This window comes from Nicotiana attenuata, chromosome 12, assembly GCF_001879085.1.
Source record: "Nicotiana attenuata strain UT chromosome 12, NIATTr2, whole genome shotgun sequence".
Classification (NCBI taxonomy): Eukaryota; Viridiplantae; Streptophyta; class Magnoliopsida; order Solanales; family Solanaceae; genus Nicotiana; species Nicotiana attenuata.
In genome coordinates this window covers 34,766,209-34,785,320 of record NC_032000.1, presented here as the reverse complement: position 1 = coordinate 34,785,320, position 19,112 = coordinate 34,766,209, and the positions used below count along the sequence as shown (strand labels likewise).

At 34.7% G+C, this 19,112-nt stretch overlaps 1 protein-coding gene across 1 annotated transcript; it reads left to right on the top strand.

Annotated features, from left to right (window-relative positions):
- Positions 521–2,266, top strand: LOC109235551 (MFP1 attachment factor 1-like). Its single transcript, XM_019401712.1, has 2 exons — positions 521–944; positions 1,872–2,266. The coding sequence occupies exons 1-2, from the start codon at positions 660–662 to the stop codon at positions 2,034–2,036; spliced, it is 450 nt and encodes a 149-aa protein (XP_019257257.1). The 5' UTR covers positions 521–659; the 3' UTR covers positions 2,037–2,266.

Here is a 19,112-nt window from a genome sequence, read left to right as displayed (position 1 = left end):
AACCTTCATTATATTATCGCTAATCATAGTCCTGAACATCAATAAATTTTGGTACAAAATTATCATTTTTATAATAAACTACATGATACACTATCAGATGACCGAGAAGACGAAGTAACATTGTTACAAAATAATAAATGGTGGGCTCTTTTATAAAATACAAAAGTTTGGGGAAATTTTAAAAAAAATGTAATAGCGATATTTTGGCCAAAAATCAGCAATTGAGTTGGTTTTGGAATTTGAGATTTGGGATTTTGCCAAAATGGACGTAAAATCCATGGCCAACCATGTGTTTGCCAAATAAAACCCAAATTTATTTAGATAAAATTTATGGCAAAACGGGTCCTCAACTTCAAGTGAAATTTAAAATAGTTATGGTCAATAATTTCGAAAAAAGTAAAAGAATTTCGGTAAAAAATGAAATTTTTTTTAAGGCCAAACGGCAAACGGCCCTAAAAAGAAAAAAGAGAAGAGGTGCAATTCCTAATTTCACCTTTTAAGAAATAGGTATTTGCATTTAATTTCTGTCTTCATTACCAATTAATAATTCCCGTCAATCTCTCTCTTTTTGTATCAATCCCTCTTTCAATTCACCAAAATTGCAAGAAGAAGAAGAACCGAACAGAACCCAAAATCCTCAAATCTTTCCCTCCGCATCAATGGCTGAAATGGAAGAAACTCCGCAGACCCAATTAGAACCCAGTAATTCCCACGACACCCAGAAGAATTTTTCATTCAGCATTTGGCCACCCACACAGCGCACCCGTGACGCCGTCATTCAGCGTCTCATCGAAACTCTCTCTACCCCTTCTATCCTCTCCAAACGTTACGGCACTCTCACAAATGAAGAGGCTTCAGATATTGCCAGGTCCATAGAGGAAGAGGCCTTTACCTTTGCTGGATCCTCTGTCTCCCCTGACGATGATGGAATCGAGATCCTTCAGGTATGTTAAGGGTTCAACTCAACTCACTACTTTCAACTTGAACCATTGTACGTATATACGAAGAGACTTAAGAAATTTATGTATAGTAGTACTCGCTCTGTTCCAATTTATGTGATACTCTTTACTTCTTAGCCATTTTTATATTTAGTAATAATTTAATTTTAAACTTTCCATGTTAATTAACATCTCTGCCCTGAAAATTATACTGTTTGGATAGGTAAAAATTATCTTTATATATTTACATACTATGTATTGAATTCCATTGTCTTTTTCAAGTATTTACTTCTTTAAATTTTGACTCTCTTAGTTAAATCCTGGCTCCCCTACTGAATGATATTATTTATAGCGAAGAAAATGCCTACGGGTGGTTTTAGACAGAGGCGGATCCAGGATTTTAAGTTTATGGGTTCCTGTCGCAATTTCAAATTAATATATAATAATAACTGGGTTCACAAATAGATATTTATAGATATTTAATAATTTTTTTAACAAAAGTACAGGAACTACGCAAAAGTTACTGGGTTCCCGGGAACCCGTATATTACACCCTAGATCCGCCCCTGGTTTTAGACCACATGTTTCAAAAGCGTTTCTTTCGGCAAAGAGAGTATAACGTACTACATCTCACCCACTTATAGGCGGATCTAGCTTGTAACTTATGGGTTCACGTGAATGTAGTAGCCTTTGCCAAGACGCTCTATATGTATTAAGAAATTCACTAAATATCTATAAATAATTGATTGTGAACCTAGTTATTATTGTATATTGACTTGATGTTGTTGGAGGAACTCATAAACATCAAATCCTGGATCTGTTTCTGTACTTAAATTGTGATATGTATCTCTTTAGGAATACTACCATGTATATGTATAATAAACTGCAGTTTTTAAGGTCCAGTGACTAAATGGTGGATATTTATCTGCTTTAGGTATACTCCAAGGAGATTAGCAAGCGTATGCTGGACGCTGTGAAGTCTAGATCTGCTGCTACCACTTCCCCGGAAGCTGAAAGTAAACCTTCAGAGTCGCTGGCGGATGCTTCGGAGTCTTCTGCTCACACTGGGGAAATCTCATCCATTGAAACCGAGTCTTGAAAATTGCAACGAGGTCATTTAGTTTTCGTCTAATTGACTCTGCAGTGAGAAAAACTCTAGTTTTGGTTAATTTAGGTGTTCTGAGATCTCATTGTGCTGTTTATGTGTTATGTAGATCGATATATATAATGTTGGATCAATAAACATCTATTTGACAGCCTCCTGATTCATTGCCTCCTGAGTAACATGCATAAGTTTGAGGGTTCCTGATATAAAGTCTAGATTCTGCCTGTGCTTTGTTATATCTGTCACTAATGTCCATTGATGCGGACGGGATTGACTAGACTTTGTATTTTATTTCTGGGAGTCGGTTGAAAATTGGGGGATGCGTTTATTTTTTGTTTTTCTATTCTTCACATTTTTTACTATTTTTAACTTGCTATGTGTATGTGATCACAAACTCAAATAAAGCAAGAGAGTTGAGGTTCTATGTGATTAGAAACTCAGATAAAGGAGGAGTGTTGAGGTCTCTAGATGTTAGCGTAAAAGTAATTCCGATAGATACTGAGTAATCATACAACCTACCTTAGCTAATTTGGGATTGAAGCTTAATTGATTGTTATGTTTTATTTTTACGTTTTTATGATTGGTGCTTAATCATCCTCCTCATCTTGATTGTGCTATAACAACCGTGGTTCTTAGGGATGCTCTTTTGACGGGATGTGTCATTTATTGCTTGTGTCGTCATGTGACACAAATAAGTACAATATCTACTCCCTTGATAAGATTTGGGGTTATTGCTTCTCTGTTAATTAAGATGGTGAATACTATTATTGTTTACTTGGATATTTGGTTGTTTTTGTATGGACATGACTTAGTGCTGGATTTCGACATTACTTTAGAGAAAAATGATACACATTTTATTGATATTGCTTACATTTGTGTCAGAGGTAGTTCTCCAGGTTGGTTCATGGCATTTTGGACTGCCGTTTGCCCCTAATGAACCCGCTATGCATTGGTTAATTGTGATGTATAATAAGTCTTGTTCTCGTATTCAAGGGGACACTGATCCAACTTATGATTTCTAGATACTTCTGCTACACATCAGGAAGGTGTTTGATTATAGGGGCATGCTGTTTGGAAATAACATATCTCAAGTTATGTATTGTCCATGAAAAGAGCAGCGCTTCTATTTCTACGCTTAATAGGATCACAACAAAAAAATGTAATCCCCAAGTTCTTTTTCGGTGCAAGTTACAAACCCCTCTATTGATATTTAACTGTTATTTGCTGTATAATTTCTTTGTGATCCTTTTAAAGATAGAAACAGAAGTGGCTACTCCTTTTGCTTGGATTATTGTTTTGATTATAGAGTAAGCGGGACTACAAATTCAATGATCTGAGCGGTCTGAGCTAAGAAGTTCATTCATTTGAGTGTTGTATTTAGCTTTTTTTCCCCCAGGATCTGTTCTATTGAGCTTCCTATGTACAGTATTTGTTTGTTTGCTGTTCATTTTCAGGGTTGGCTGGTGTTTCTGGGCATAAATTAAGTACTCTTTGATTCTCCTATGTAATTCTTTTTTTCTTTTCTTCATTTCTTCTACCTGTATCATGACCTTGCACCCCCAAAATTCCTCTACCGTTATTATTCTCCTTCGATTCTCCTTCCAGATTCAAAGCTGATCCAAAACTACATAAAGGAATTAGTTATTTACTGTCACGCACTAAAGAGATTCACTTGGTAGGTTGTTGGAACATAAAGGAATTAGTTATTTACTGTCACGCACTAAAAAGATTCACTTGGTAGGTTGTTGGATCATCAAACTAGAAAGAAGGTGTTGGCATTGTCTCTATCTTATCCTCGTTCCACATGTAATTTCAGTCCCAGTGGTTGATTAAAAACTTGAAAAATATAAGTCACCATTAAAGGTCGTTCGAAGCTTTGATTTCATAAATTGGGTTTTCTATTAGTTGTTTGGATCGGGTGTTGTCCAATTGATTAGAATTATCAAGAGGAGTTCAAAATTTAAATTTAAGTAACGCGGAGTAGATTTGACTTAAATTTTAAGAGAGGCTCAAGGAAGAGGAAGAACCCGTGAAGCTCTATTGATAGGATTTATTTGTATAAAAAGTGTATAATTTTGTATGATAGTGTATAAACACATCTTATGCACTATTATATACGGGGTTGATACATTATTTATAGGTATTTGGTGGATTTCTCCCATCATATACATAGTGTATCACGAACATTTTCACTATTATGCTTACACATATTTATACAATTTTATACAACTATATACATACTGTACCTCCTTGTATAAAAGTATATTACATTGTATAAAAGAGTATAAGCGCCTCTGACAAACTTGTATAGTTTTCACTAGCAATTATTGTTCAAAACTAGTCTAAATCTCCATCAAATGACTTCAAAATTTGTATACAGCCTCCTTAGACTATTTGTAATAAGTCTAAATAACACTCACTCCAAATTTCTCACAAAATCACATTCGAAATTTGACAAGATGAGCATTAGAGAAGATGAGATTTTAGGTTTCTCGCATATGTTTTTACGTTCTAGAGAATTAAAAAAACAGAATTTGTTTGAATCTGGGCTCTACAATATTGCAAGGTCAGCTTATGAACCGATTTATTGTGTAATTCTTTCTTAAATAAAAAAAAAAAAAAAGATACGTGAAACTCCTTCGAATCCAGCTCTTTGCGCGACGGAGCAGCAACTTTCTATGAAGAACTTGAACTGGGAACCTGTTTAGTGTCTTCAAACAACGAGGTCACATAGGTCCCAATACTTGGGTTATTCTGGTCTATTGTGTAACTTAAAAACAATTTCCATTGCTGATAGAATCCAACCTCAAATTTATATGTGGAATGAATGTGCAAGTAACAGGACAAAATTGGGGAGTTGGAAGCCTTTGCATTGAGTGTATTTGCATGGATATACTTGCCCCTTTAGAGTTTAAACCCAATTTTAAGTCTTGGTGAACAGATACCTGATACGTGTGCTGGTGAAAGATACTAGATATTCGGTGGAATAATCGAGTTGCCCGTAAGCTGGCTCGAATACCGCCCTCAAGGCCTCAACCACAAAAAGTAAAGGATATGGACGATGAATTATATTCTTAAACTGGAAAGAATCTGAATGTGCAAATAGACAAACGCCATCTTAGGGAGATCTATGTTTGTAGGGAGTTGAAACTTAACTTACATAGATGGTAAACAGTTGGAATAATGAAACCAAGGCTCTCAAATTCGAAGTACCAGAATGGGTAAGATGAACCTAACGTAGACTCCAAGACCCTCCAGTCCACAATAAGTGACATATTTGCTTTGGGCACACCTATTAAGGAAATATTAAATTCTAGATAAAAGTAGTTAGTATGACTAAATTACCCTTAATTAAATATTGCAGCATAGTTAATGTGATGAGTAAAAAACTTTTTAAGGATACGTACATGAGGGTAATTTTGAAAAAACAAATTGAATTGTTTCTTGGTTATATAAATTGTCACTTATTTTGGACCAAAATAAAAAAAGTAAATTGATCACTTATTGTGGGCCGGATAGAGTATTTTTTATTCACGTTTAGTTATTTACTATGGTAGTCAAACATCTTTTGAACTTCAAGCGATCATTAATATGGCGTGATAGTACAATAGTAAATTTATCTTAAAGAAATTTAAATATTACATAAATCATTAATCTAGCTTAACAACTTCACTTCATACACTAACCTAATCATTACAATTTACACCAGCACCATTAAACACATTTCAGTCTCTTTGCAATAAAGTTGTGAAACTCTTTATTCTAGATTATATTCTGATGAGTGATGGGGGAAGTGCAGAAATAGACGTTTTTCGGGACCCATATTTAAAGAATAATTAAGATTTACAATAGTTTTTAAGTTTAGGCGTTTCTGAATCACTTCAGACTATTAGGTCTTAATTAATTAAAATCGAGTTTCAAACCAATATTTTAAAAGGCGGGGGCGTGAGGCGAAACGATTTACCTCTAACGAGGTGAGGTGTAAGCCCTGAGACATGGGCGTAAGTCCCATGGATCTTTAAATTTTACTAATTTCAAGAATTTTAAGATAGTATAAAGTAAAAAATAATCATAAAAATTACATTAAAATCATAAAATTATAATAAATAATCTATTTATAATTCAACTATGAATATATGAAAAGTATGACATATATCGCAAATTAGTTGCACGTCGTTACAACTCAAACATCAAAAGTAATGCATTTGATACAAAATGTTATATGTATCTCTTAAGGAGTAATAAATTTTGAAAGAATTTCGATATTATAATTTGATATTTTTCTTAAAATACTCCTTCTATTTAATATGCTTTCTATTTGAAAGAGAATTTATATAAAAACATAATTCACAATTTAAATATGATTCTCTAGCGTCATTTATTTTTAAGTTTGAACAAGTTAATAAAGTGACACATAATTCACCATACAATACCATGATAACTAATTATTTAAAAATAGTTACTAGCTAATACTGAGCTATTAAATTAATAAGTATTGTATCTCGTAAACGTGAAAAAAATAATATTTAGAGAAATAATTATGAAAAAATTACGGACTATTATATAGTAAAGACACAAAAATTAATAAATAAAAATTTTTTAAATGAAAGATTTATTTAAAATTAACTATCACAGCAGTCTTAGTGAATAACGTGCAATAATTTTATTTTAATTATGACATAAAATACTCTCAAATTAATGATTTATGATTAAGAAAAAAGTAAATTTGAATAGTCAATGATTTATTAAAAAAATTTGAGGATTTACAAGGTTAGTTACATACCATTGCATAAAGTTCTACTAGGCGAGCCCAGTATGCTGGGTGTTGGGCGTGTCCGGGACGTAAGCCCCGATGGCTGAGGCGTAAGTCTCACGAAATTAATTCCCACGCATAAGTCCAGGGGCGTTTTACGAGTGTTCCGCCACGGGGCGAGCCCCGGACAAGTCTTAATTCTGCCTTTTAAAACAGAGTTTCAAACTCAGACCCGGCTCTATCAAAACCTAACTTCAATCTTAAGCTTGTACGCAGCCGAACTTCAGAGTTCAGAGATGGTCTGGATTTAATTTTCACTTCCCTTCTTTTTTCTTTTACAACTCCACTTTTTCCTTTTTCCTAATGTTAAGAATAAAAGTAAATAAATTTACCGCAACGGTTGTTTAGTCTAAACCTAATAGCATCCAGACAAATCCTTTCTCAATTTGAAAACGAAGACCACCATGTGTGCTTTGTTTGATTCTTTTTCAACTTAAAATTTTCGCAATAAAATAACTCTTAAAATTTAAAATTTGTGTACAAACAAACAACTTATCTTAATAGTAATTTTTTAACTAAAAGTTATTTCTTAAATAAATTTTATAATTTAAAAGTCAAGCTCTACAAAATTTCTTCAATAAAAGCTCCTTATAAATTCTCTCCACTTTCTTTTTTCTTTGGTTTTATTATTATTTTTATTAATAAATTTTCTAATATTATCCTTTTATTATTTTAATTTTAATTTATAAAATTATAGTTCTATTAAAAGGTTTTGTATTTAAATGTTTTGATGTACACTATTCATCGGAAAAATAATAATTGACTTGTTTAAAATTTCAACATCTTTGGCGAAATTCTTACTATGCCATTGTTGAGCAATTTGGTTCGATGTGTCGATTTCCCGCAAAATACCCCTACTTCTTACACCGTCCTCTACTCATTTGTTTTTCTTAAGGTTAAGACGTCTGAATCTGAATACACATCTGAATATTAAGATGTGTATTAAGATTAAGATATCTGAATCTGGATACACATCTGAATATATTAAGATGTGTATTAAGATCTGAATACAAAAAATTAAGACTTTTTAATTTTTAACATCTGAATGCATAAAATTTATATTTATTTGAAAAATAATAAAACATAAAATTCAAATGAAATACTAACTAATCTAATATTCTATCAATAAAATATATAATTTTTTAAATTATGATAGTTGTTGGTGGTGATGGCTAACGGGTGAATGCCGACTAGAGGCGGTGGTTGGTGCTAGTTTTGGTTGATGATAGTGGTTCATGCTAGTAGCTAGTAGTGATTGGTAGTGGTGGCGATGATGGGTGGTGATAATTAATAATGGCGGGTGGTGGTTTGTGATTGAGGAAGGTGGTAGTAGGTTATAATGATGGGCGGTGCCTGCTGTGGTTGCTAATAGTGATGGGGTGGTTGGTTGTGGTAGTTGAGGTGGATAAGTGTTGTCTGTAGGTGAGAATGATGGTGATCGGAGTGGTGAGGATGGTGGATGGTGATGGTCGATAATGGTGGCAGCTATGATTGAGGATGATGGTGGCGTGGTGGTGGTGGTGATGGTGGTGGTGGTGGTGGTAGAGGTGGTGGTGGTTGAGTATAGTGGTGGTGGTAGTTGATAATGGAAGGCGGTGGCGGCGGTTAATAATGAATATGTGATACCATCTTTATGAAATTAAGTGTCTGTTATAGATCTTAGTCATAAAGACCTATTCAGACCCATCAAGTGGCTGTTAAGTAAAAAAACAAACACACTTAATGATTAAGATCTGAACAATTAAGATTCGGGCTTTAAAAACAAACGCACTTAATGTCTGAAATATGAATAATTAAGATTTAGACCTCCATTAAGTACAAACAAATGAGGCTTAAAACTCACCGGTCCAAAAGCGAAGTCCATCTGTTGTTTGGTTTTCCTTCCAAACATATAAAATAATAAAAATGGATGGTAAATGGTAGATGGGAGTGAAATTCATGTTTATTATTATAAATTTAAATATAATTGGATGAATTAAATAAAAATAAAAATTTACATTGCTGGAATTTTTAAAAGCTGATAAAGAGATTTTGTGATTTGTTGAAGTTTTTGTCAAGTATGTGATGGACTTTCTCCTTACGTTTAAGCGGTTGAGATCGCCACTACAAGGAAGGAAATTCAATTTTTTAAACTGGTGGTTTAATTAGAGAAGTCCACGCATTAGGCGTTTATTGATTTTATTTGAAAAATTAAATTGAGCCAGTAACGTAATTTTTTTAATGTTCAAATCTCACGTGTGATTTTTTTTTTCTTTCTAAATCTCCTTTTGATATTGAGATCGCGATTCAATGCCGAAGTCCATTTCTAATACAAATCTTCTTAATACTAAAACTTTATTAACAAAAAAAGGTTTAAAAAATCCTCCCTCCATTCACTTTTAGTTTTTCGCTTTTGCCTTTGTAATCCCTTTAAGAAAAAATAAATGAAGTACGTATTTTACAATTTTACGCATAATAATGATAACATTTTAAAAAGTCTCGGGAAATGATTTAGGGAATAGTAGTTACTGATAAGAGTAACATGAAAAAAATATTATTTTTCTTTTAATTTGCTAAAATGGACAAGTAAAAATAAATTTTTGGTAAATTTTCATGTTTACTTATGGATTTATAAAAAATTTCATAATCTACAACTTTTAAAATAATAACATATTCTACGACATAAACATGATGAGTGTATAAAATTTGTACCTTAATACCGTGGAGTTCCTACAAAAAGGGGATCTGATTGCGAAACGTATCCATAATTATTCCCTTAAAATTCTCAATTTTGTTAATTTTAGATTATTACTATAAATGCTCCATAAAAACTCACTCCATCCTCCATTAAAATAGGTTCTCCATCTTGGGATTCTTTTATTCTTTCAATTCATTCCTTACTTTGGTATTCTTATAGTAGGAAACTAGGAATATCTTCCTACAATCAATTCATCACCATCTTAATTAGAGAAAATCAGTCTTCAAGAAATATGATGAGTTATTAGGTTTGACAATTATACATTATATAGTATATAATATACAACATGTAATACATATATATCATATATTATATGTAATTTAAAAAATACAAATATTAATTAATACTTTAAAATCCAACAGAGACCAATTTTATTACTGTCTTCTTTAATTAATATTATACTATATACACATATAAGTATATAATATCTTGTATATAATATATAATATATAATATAAAATATATAATATATAATATATAATATAATATAATATATTGATATTATATGATATGGAGTAATTGTTATAGGGGAGAGGTCAAATTAGGTGATTAAGAAATATCTATATTATATTAAAAGCATGAAGACCGTTAGCAAAATATCGTTCGCTTTTTTTACCTCTTTAAAAGTAGAGTTAACACTAGATAAAATAGTCATTTAATTAATTTTCTAGTATATAGGAATAGGCATTATATTATTTTTCTAATAACTAGCACTTTGAGTTCTTAATGTTATCATTTAATTATTTTCCTAAAATTTAGTACTTTGAAATCAACTAAATTTTAGTACTTAATATAACTTTCCTTATTTGAACTAGAACTATTTTTTTTAGATTATATTTGAACTCCTTTCCTTGTTTGTATGAACGTATAACATCAACTTGAGATATGATTGTCACTATAAATTTGTGAATCAATTTTTATTAAGTTTAAGGTTTACCACATAAAAATAATTTTTTCCCCTAAGACTCTTTATGTTGTGTATATTTGAAGAGTAGATAACGTAAAACATAAATATGATAAAGAAACATAAAAATGCAAATGTTAGATGCTTTGAAGTGCATTATGACATTTTGATACGATCCTAGATAGTCCGGGCAAAGCGGAGAATATTGAAGATTACCCCAAATTATATAGTGGACCTTTGACTCGCTCCAAGTCCAAGAACGTGCGAGGGATGCACGCTGAGGAGTTGCATGGTATTCAACAATTGACTAGAAGATATTTGGAAAGCCACTTGGAGGATTCATGAAAATGATACTATGTTTGGAGTCTTGAGAATTGAAGAATCAAGACCCCAAGTTAAACCGTGTGACACAGTTTCACCAACCGTTGGCTACTGTTATACTCCATATTTTCGTACGTGAAAGTAAGCCATAAGTAAATTGATGAAAGCTCGGAAATGAGATGTTACATCCAGCATTTTCGTACGTTGACGTTTCGTCGTAAGTTAATCGACGTAAGTTCGGGAATGAGACTATTTTAGGATTATAAGTATTACGCTATTTCAAACAAGTGATAAGTAAATTCGTGAAGGTGAGAGGGTAAGCAAATCGAAGAAAATGAATTTCGTCGAACTTTGACATTTTGGGATAAAATACAGCCGAGCTAAAATACCCGGTATTTATGGACTAGTGCCATACAAGGTACCACATGGCCATGATAGTAAGGTGTACAAAGTATGTTAAATGTGATTAGTATTTTAAGTAATTTGAGATAATTCTTAATCATGTGGATAATTGGGTAACTACGGATTTTTGGTGGGAGATTAACTAAGTAAATTAAGCTAATTAAGTAATTAAGTTTTTGGATAAGCTTAATAGACCCCCCCCCCCAAAACGTGGCAGCCAAGGAATATTGATTTAAGTGACTCTTCAATCACATTGCTAGATGGCTCACTTTGGGAAACATGTGTGGCCCACAAAAAGACCAACCATTTATAGAAATTTCATTACATCATTTGGAGAAGCTAACCTTTTTTAGAAAATCTCATCAACATTAAACATGAAGGTCATGCTATGGATGGACCTCCCTAGCTCATTTGAAATTTCATAACACAATATAGTGTGGGATTTTGCAATTTTAAGAATACGGTGCAATCTTTCTCAAGAATATCAAAATAATTTTTCCCTACTTCGATCCGCCGTTACACGTTTTTCAAAATAGACGGGTGTCAGAAGGATTGTCAAAAGAATCGACTTAGGTATGTTAAGGGTATCCCTTCTTTCCTTTTGGCATGATCTATACGACACAAACGAAACGAGCAGATGCACAACTTCCATAAATGACTCTATTCATAGAAGTATTAGAGGTGCCTATGTTCTTGAATTCCCATATGTCTTATTGTTCTATCGTCTGTTCATGGGTCTCAGAAAATATGTAAGTTGATAAAGTTTACTTCATGATATTGTTCAAAGGCATAATGGTCTTATGACATTCCGAGAGATTTTATTGACGTACTTCTCATGCATTTCATTCATTTTGTACATGTACATTGACCCATGACCAGATGACGTTATATACGCGTATATATGTATATTATATGTATATGGGACATGGGAAAAGGTTGCGCACCACCACCTGATCAGCTGGTATACATTGATGATTTTGCCCACAATGGCCGAGATGATATGATGGGATGCCCTCAGCTTGATGATGTTATGAACACATGTACCTATGCACGACATGACATTTATACGCATACGCATGGCATTTTACATACTAATGATTCACAGAGTTATTCAGACTTACATGTCAAGTCTTTTACTCCATGTTTCTCTCATGTCTATTATTTACTGATTTTCATTCCTTACATACTCGGTACATTATTTGTACTGACGTCCCTTTTGCCTGGGGCACAACATTTCATGCCCGCAGGTCCCGGTAGACAGGTTAAGAGTCCTCCAAGTAGGCTATCAGCTCAGCGGAAGGTGTTGGTGATCTCCATCTTGCTCCAGAGTTGCTTATTTGGTCTGTATAATTAGGATATGTATTGATTGGTATAGTGGGGCCCAGTCCCGACCTTTATGTTACTTATGTACTCTTAAAGGCTTGTAGACAGATGTCATATATCGGATACTTGTATGGCCTTGACGCCCTATGTTTTGAGTTTACAAGTGATTATGTTGGCCTTATAGGCCCGCATGTCACGTGTATAAGTTTCTATATCAGGTTGGGTCATTTTATGTCGAGTGTTTCCTTATATTTTATTCTTGTTGCCTCATACGGACTTCTAGACCACTTACACATGATGATGTAGTAAGAAAGATACGTTACCTTGGTACTCGATTGAGTAAGGCACCAGGTGCCCGTCGCGGCCCATCGGTTTGGGTCGTGACAAAAGTGGTATCAGAGCAGTTCTGTCCTAAGGATGTCTACAAGTCATGTCTAGTAGAGGTCTTGTTTATGGGTGTGTTGTGCACCGCCCTTAGAAGCAGGAGGCTACAGGGCATTTAGGACTGTCACTCTTTCTTCTTACTCTAGATCGTGTAGCAGAGCTCAGTTGTAAGAACTCAATTTCTTGAACTCTATTTTATTCGTAATACAATGATACCTACATCCGGAAAGACAATTATAGCTGTCGAAGAGTTGAGTCAGAGGAACTCAATTTTGCATCATGCTTTTGATTAGTAAATGTAAGGTCTTCAGCAGATCATGTGTGTACTAAGACGTGTAAGCCTCTTGATAAGGAGCCTTAAGGCAAGAATATCTATCTACCCCTTTGGTGAAGGGCAATGAGAGATTCAGAAGATAGATACAAGTTTCAACAAGTAAAAAAAAGCAAGGTGAAGAAGGGTACGAGGTGCCCAGTTAATGAAGATTATCAGTATTCACAATTCAGGCAGAGGAATATAAGACTTTTGAGTTACCTTCAACAATAACAGAGGTATGTACAATTGGCCACACCCATCTCAGTTATGCCTTATGGGGGCCAACAGAAGTAGTATAAGAGAAGGACGGGTATCAGGATCCGACTGGGGTTAGAGTGACCCAAAATGATGGATGGATTGTTTGCGTTAGTTGACACTTCAGAAGGATATTGCAAATGTGCTAATAGATCTCCTTGTGAGACACCCAGATGGTGCACTCTAGAATAGTATAGCTAGATATGAATACTAGAATGTTCAATTTTTTTTACAAAGATATGCATTGGAAGCCTAGGAGGGATAAATATTATCTTAGAGAGAGAATATTAGGCAACCCGAAGAGTCAATGGATGGAGCAAGGGGAGCTAAAAGCAAAACAAAGTCTTGTTGAAGTTTTCATAATAAAGTGATGGACAGAAATGTTAGCAGGTAAATAAGAAGAGAGTTGAAGTATTAAAAGTAAGATACGATACATGGATGACAATAGTAGATCAAAAAATGACATTATTACAAAGTCTATAGTCAAGGGTAGGAAAAGATGAGAGGTGACAGGCCTTGAGAGAACAAATTGTATAGGCTATACAGTCATATCCTCATTTCGACAAATAAGTTTGTGACTCCAACGCGACTACCAGAAAGAAAAGTTAGGCCCTAGAGTAATAGAAATTAGTATGGGCTGGTGAACAAGATAAACTAAACAGGAATTAGGGACTGAGTGATTTGGTAATAGTCGGCATCATGAGAAATTTAGAGATTGCATTCCGACGATAATAGAATGGACGACAGAAGAATAACCCTTAAAGGTCATTCAGGAAGATGCTTCCATAAAACAAGCAATGTGAGCAAAGTTAAGCTTAAGGGGCAGTATGTGCCAGTTACACTAAGTGTCACCCTCGCGAGTAAGGAAATTTGTTATCCTTGGTACAAAAGGATTACCGCAAGGCAAGTAAGGGTCATCGATGATGTGAAAAGACGCCAAATATGAAGAGGTAAAACATCTATATGTAAATCATCGTAGCACTAAATCTTAGTGCTCCCCTAAGGGGCGAATATGGAGTGATGTGGCATGAAGTCAGAATTAAGTGGTTCTAGTAATCACGGAATGGTAAAGGAAGAATGTGGTAAAAACGAAAAAAGAATGATATTACACTTATTCAACTCCTACGTATATGCTAGGATTCCAGAATATTAAGCAAGCACGATGCCAAGGAGAGGAAGTAAGGGTTCCGTCCCGGGATGTTATTAATAAATAAAGAACCAGTGCGAGATGTAAGTTAAGACAAAGAAATAACCCAAGAAAGATTACGCGGAATATTGATATGAGAATGGGCCAACGAGTAGTTAGTAGTTGATTCAGGAAGAGCCTAGTTATGGCTAGACAAGAGGATACAGACAAATCAGCAGATTGTGCAAGATAAACATAGTGAACCCCGACATGACCGTATGAGTGTTACGAGAATAAAAAAGAGTGCCACTGGGACGACAGTCAAAATATCAGTTCAGAAGCAACCCTAAAAGAACAAGGGCATGGAAGTAAGTAACTACGGATAACTATAGGCGATGAAGAACATAAAAAATTCCGTCGAGTATACGATGTAATAAGCTCGCAACTTTACAAGAGTCAGACGGTCTTCCCTAAGTACTACAACGAAGGACTAGCTAAGGAAATAAGGAAGAAGGCTCAACCTAAGCACGGTGACCTAAAGAGGAAATGGTCTTGTAACAACAGTCTCACAACAACATTGTATGCACCCCATAAGAAAGTTGGCACCTATCGTGGCTAATGAACGGGAAGAAGAAAAAAGATCAAAAGATGATATTCAAGATCATATGGGTTGTATGGAATTCCAATATGTGTGGGCACTAAGATAAGCCAAGTATTCATGCAACAAGTGGCAGAATGATCAGGAAAAGCAATTGCTTGCATTTGAAGAAAGTTGAGAAGGAACAAAAGGAATTATTCGATCAATGATCCAGAGTTAGTCACGTTATGAACGCATCTAAGATTTCGGAGTATTACCCATGCAACATATATGTTGACAATCATATAGCCGTAGAAGACTTTGGTATAAGTTAAAAGAAAGAATTGAGTCCAAGTCATAGACAAAGGATTAAATTGTTAGAAGACTGTATCCTGGATATTCCATAGCATCCTTTAAAGGATAAAGTAACACCATGAGCCATAGATCGAAAGATAGCTTAAGCCTACATAAAGGCTGATAAGAGGGAAGAGGAAACTAAAGAGATATATAAACCAAGTAAATCAGGAGTCTGATTATTGGACCCAGAAAATTATAGAAATTGTGATTGAGAACATTGCAGGATCACCTTTAATATCAGAGGAACAAGAGAGATAGTACAGTAGCCATATTCTATAACGGCTCTCGATAAAGCCAGTTAGAAAAGTACCAAAACTCAATATGAAGCTCCCACCAGATTGTGTATGCACCAGAGGTGCAAGTATTATTGTAGAGCTTCAAGTTGTGGATGTGAATTATACCTATGTGAAAGGGAGGTAATGAAAGAGATATAAGATGTGATGCGAGATTTTAAGGCAAGTAAGGTAAAGGTGAACAACGTACGAGATACTCAGGTGTAGAAGGTTGTGAATAATCCATACTTCAGATAGAGGGCTAGAAACGTTGGGATTCAGTATCCAGGAATGATAGCGGTATCATTAGTGGCATATCTTCCAGCCTATCATTTCTAGGTATCGAGAGGTCTAGTTAAAAGAGTAAAGAAGAGTTTGAGACAATGTGATATCTCGCTTGATGTTCCAGAATAACATAAGGAAATCTATGGGGCAAGCAAGTTGAAGGAAGGTTGCACGTAGTATAAATAGATATGTTTAGGTCACAAGCTAAAATATGGTAGAGCGACAAAGTTTTAGGAAGACAGGAGTAAGGATAAGAAAAGGCAAGTGAGAAGGTGACGAAAATGGATAAGTCCTCGGGATTAAGCCTAAGAAAACAAGATAGCTGATGGTTTCTCTAAGTTATAGGAAGATCAGTATAACCCGAATAAACTCAAAGGAGTCTAAGACTAGTAGCATTTAGAAGAGATGGAATGCCGCCCTGGTACTAGAATGAGGATGTAATTATGATACATAAAGGATGACGCTTGGGCCTTCGATTGAGTAATGATTTGAAGAGGATTCATGAATTGTACGGTATTAAAATACCCACGTAAGGTGAATTACATTGGGATGCTATGAAATACGGTTATGGAAGTATAGTATTGCCCCCAAGTGGATTAGGAAGATCACTTCAAATGTTCCTCGATGCAACGTGAGCCCTAGTGATTACGTAAGAGGTTTCAAGTTATCAGTGGTAGAGTGAAGATCAATATTGAGATGAATCAACAATGGATGGATAAAAGTCACAAAGTATGAGATGAGATCAGGTCGTCATTCTTAAGATGAACAGTAATGAGGAAGCATTAAAGGACTTAGATTTATACATATAGGATAAGCAACAAAATAACGTGGAGTTTGGTAGGAAACCTTAGTAATGATAAATCGAAGTAAGAGTTATGGTATAGTATGAACTACCTAGATGCAGTAAAGTCATACGAATAGATAACTGGTCTATGAAATAATATATAGCAATATTTGTAAGTTCAAAAAAGTACCGAGCGAAAAACTTCAGTATACTTATAGATGCTCAGAGGGACATCTTATCAAGCTCTGTATGTGTTCACAAAGTGAGGCCTAGAGATTGGCTAAAAGCTGGAGGAAAAAGGAGAGAAGATCGCATAGGCGCATTTACAAGGTCAGAGTCGTACAGGCTGTATGATAGAAGATAGCAACAGTTACGAGATTAGAAGGATTCCCACCACAGGTCGTGGTGTGAGGAAGAGGCTTAAGGGGGAAATGACCTGGCCTTTGGAATTATTTACAGAACAGTTGCCTAGATGGCAAGGAGAGTACTAAAGTATTCAGAAGACGTAAGTTATGAAAATGATAAGTGCATCAGTCAACATTCGAGGACGAATGTTCCAAAGGGGAAAATGATGTTACACCCCATATTTTCGTACGTGAAAGTACGCCATAACTAAATTGATGAAAGCTCGGAAATGAGATATTACATCCTGCATTTTCGTATATTGAAGTTTCTTCATAAGTTAATCGATGTAAGTTCGGGAATGAGATTATTTTAGGATTATATGTATTACGCTATTTCAAACAAGTGATAAGTAAATTCGTGAAGGTGAGAGGGTAAGCAAATCGAAGAAAATGAATTTCATCGTAGTTTGACATTTTGGGATAAAATACGGCCCGGCTAAAATACCCGATATTTATGGACTAGTGCCATACAAGGTACCACATGGCCGTGATAGTAGGTGTACAAAGTATGTTAAAAGTGATTAGTATTTTAAGTAATTTGAGAAAATTCTTAATTATAGGGATAATTGGGTAATTATGGATTTTTAGTGGGAGATTAACTAAGTAAATTAAGCTAATTAAGTAATTAAATTTTTGGATAAGCTTAATAGACCCCCCCCCCCCCCCAAACGTGGCAGCCCAAAGAATATTGATTTAAGTGACTCTTCAATCACATTGCTAGATGGCACACTTTGGGGAACACGGGAGGCCCACAAAAAGACCAACCATTCATAGAAATTTCATTACATCATTTGGAGAAGCTAACCATTTTTAGAAAATCTCATCAACATTAAACATGAAGGTCATGCTACGGATGGAGCTCCATAGCTCATTTTTAATTTCATAACACAATATAGTGTGAGATTTTTGCAATTTTAAGGAATACGGTGCAATCTTTCTCAAGAATATCATACGAGTTTTTTCCTACTTCGATCATCCGTTACACGTTTTTCACAATAGACGGGTGTTAGATGGATTGTCAAGAGAATCGACCCAGGTAAGTTAAGGCTATCCCTTCTTTCCTTTTGGCATGATCTATACGACACAAACGAAACGAGCAAATGCACAACATCCATAAATGACTCTATTCATAGAAGTATTAGAGGTGCCTGTATTCTTGAGTTCCCATATGTCTTATTGTTCCATCGTCTGTTCATGGGTCTCAGAAAATATTTAGGTTGATAAAGTTTTTGTGATATTATTCAAAGGCATAATGGTCTTATGACATTCCGAGAGATTTTATTGACATACTTTTCACGCATTGAATTCATTTAAACATGTACATTGACCCATGACCAGACACGTATATATGTATATTATATGTATATGGGATATGGAAAAAGGTTACAGCGTTATATACGCACCACCACCTGATCAGCTAGTATACGTTGATGATTTTTCCCACAGTGGCCGAGATGATATGATGGGATGACCTCAGAGGCTTGATAATATTATGAACACATGTGCCTATGCACGACATGAATTTTATACGCATATGCATGACATTATACATACTAATGATTCACAGAGTTATTCAGACTTACATGTCAAGTCTTTTACTCTAAGTTTCTCTCATGTCTATTATTTACTGATTTTCATTCCTTACATACTCGGTACATTATTTGTACTGAAGTCCCTTTTGCCCGGGGACACTGTGTTTCATGCCCGCAGGTCCTGATAGACAGGTTGAGAGTCCTCAAAGTAGGATATTAGCTCAGCGAAGGTGTTGGTGCGCCCCATTTTGCTCCGGAGTTGCTTATTTGGTCAGTATAAT

Coding starts and splice junctions, on each gene's coding strand:
- LOC109235551 (XM_019401712.1), top strand. CDS start 660: ATGGCTGAAATGGAAGAAACTCCGCAGACCCAATTAGAACCCAGTAAT. Junction 945..1,871: donor ATGGAATCGAGATCCTTCAG/GTATGTTAAGGG, acceptor TATCTGCTTTAG/GTATACTCCAAGGAGATTAG.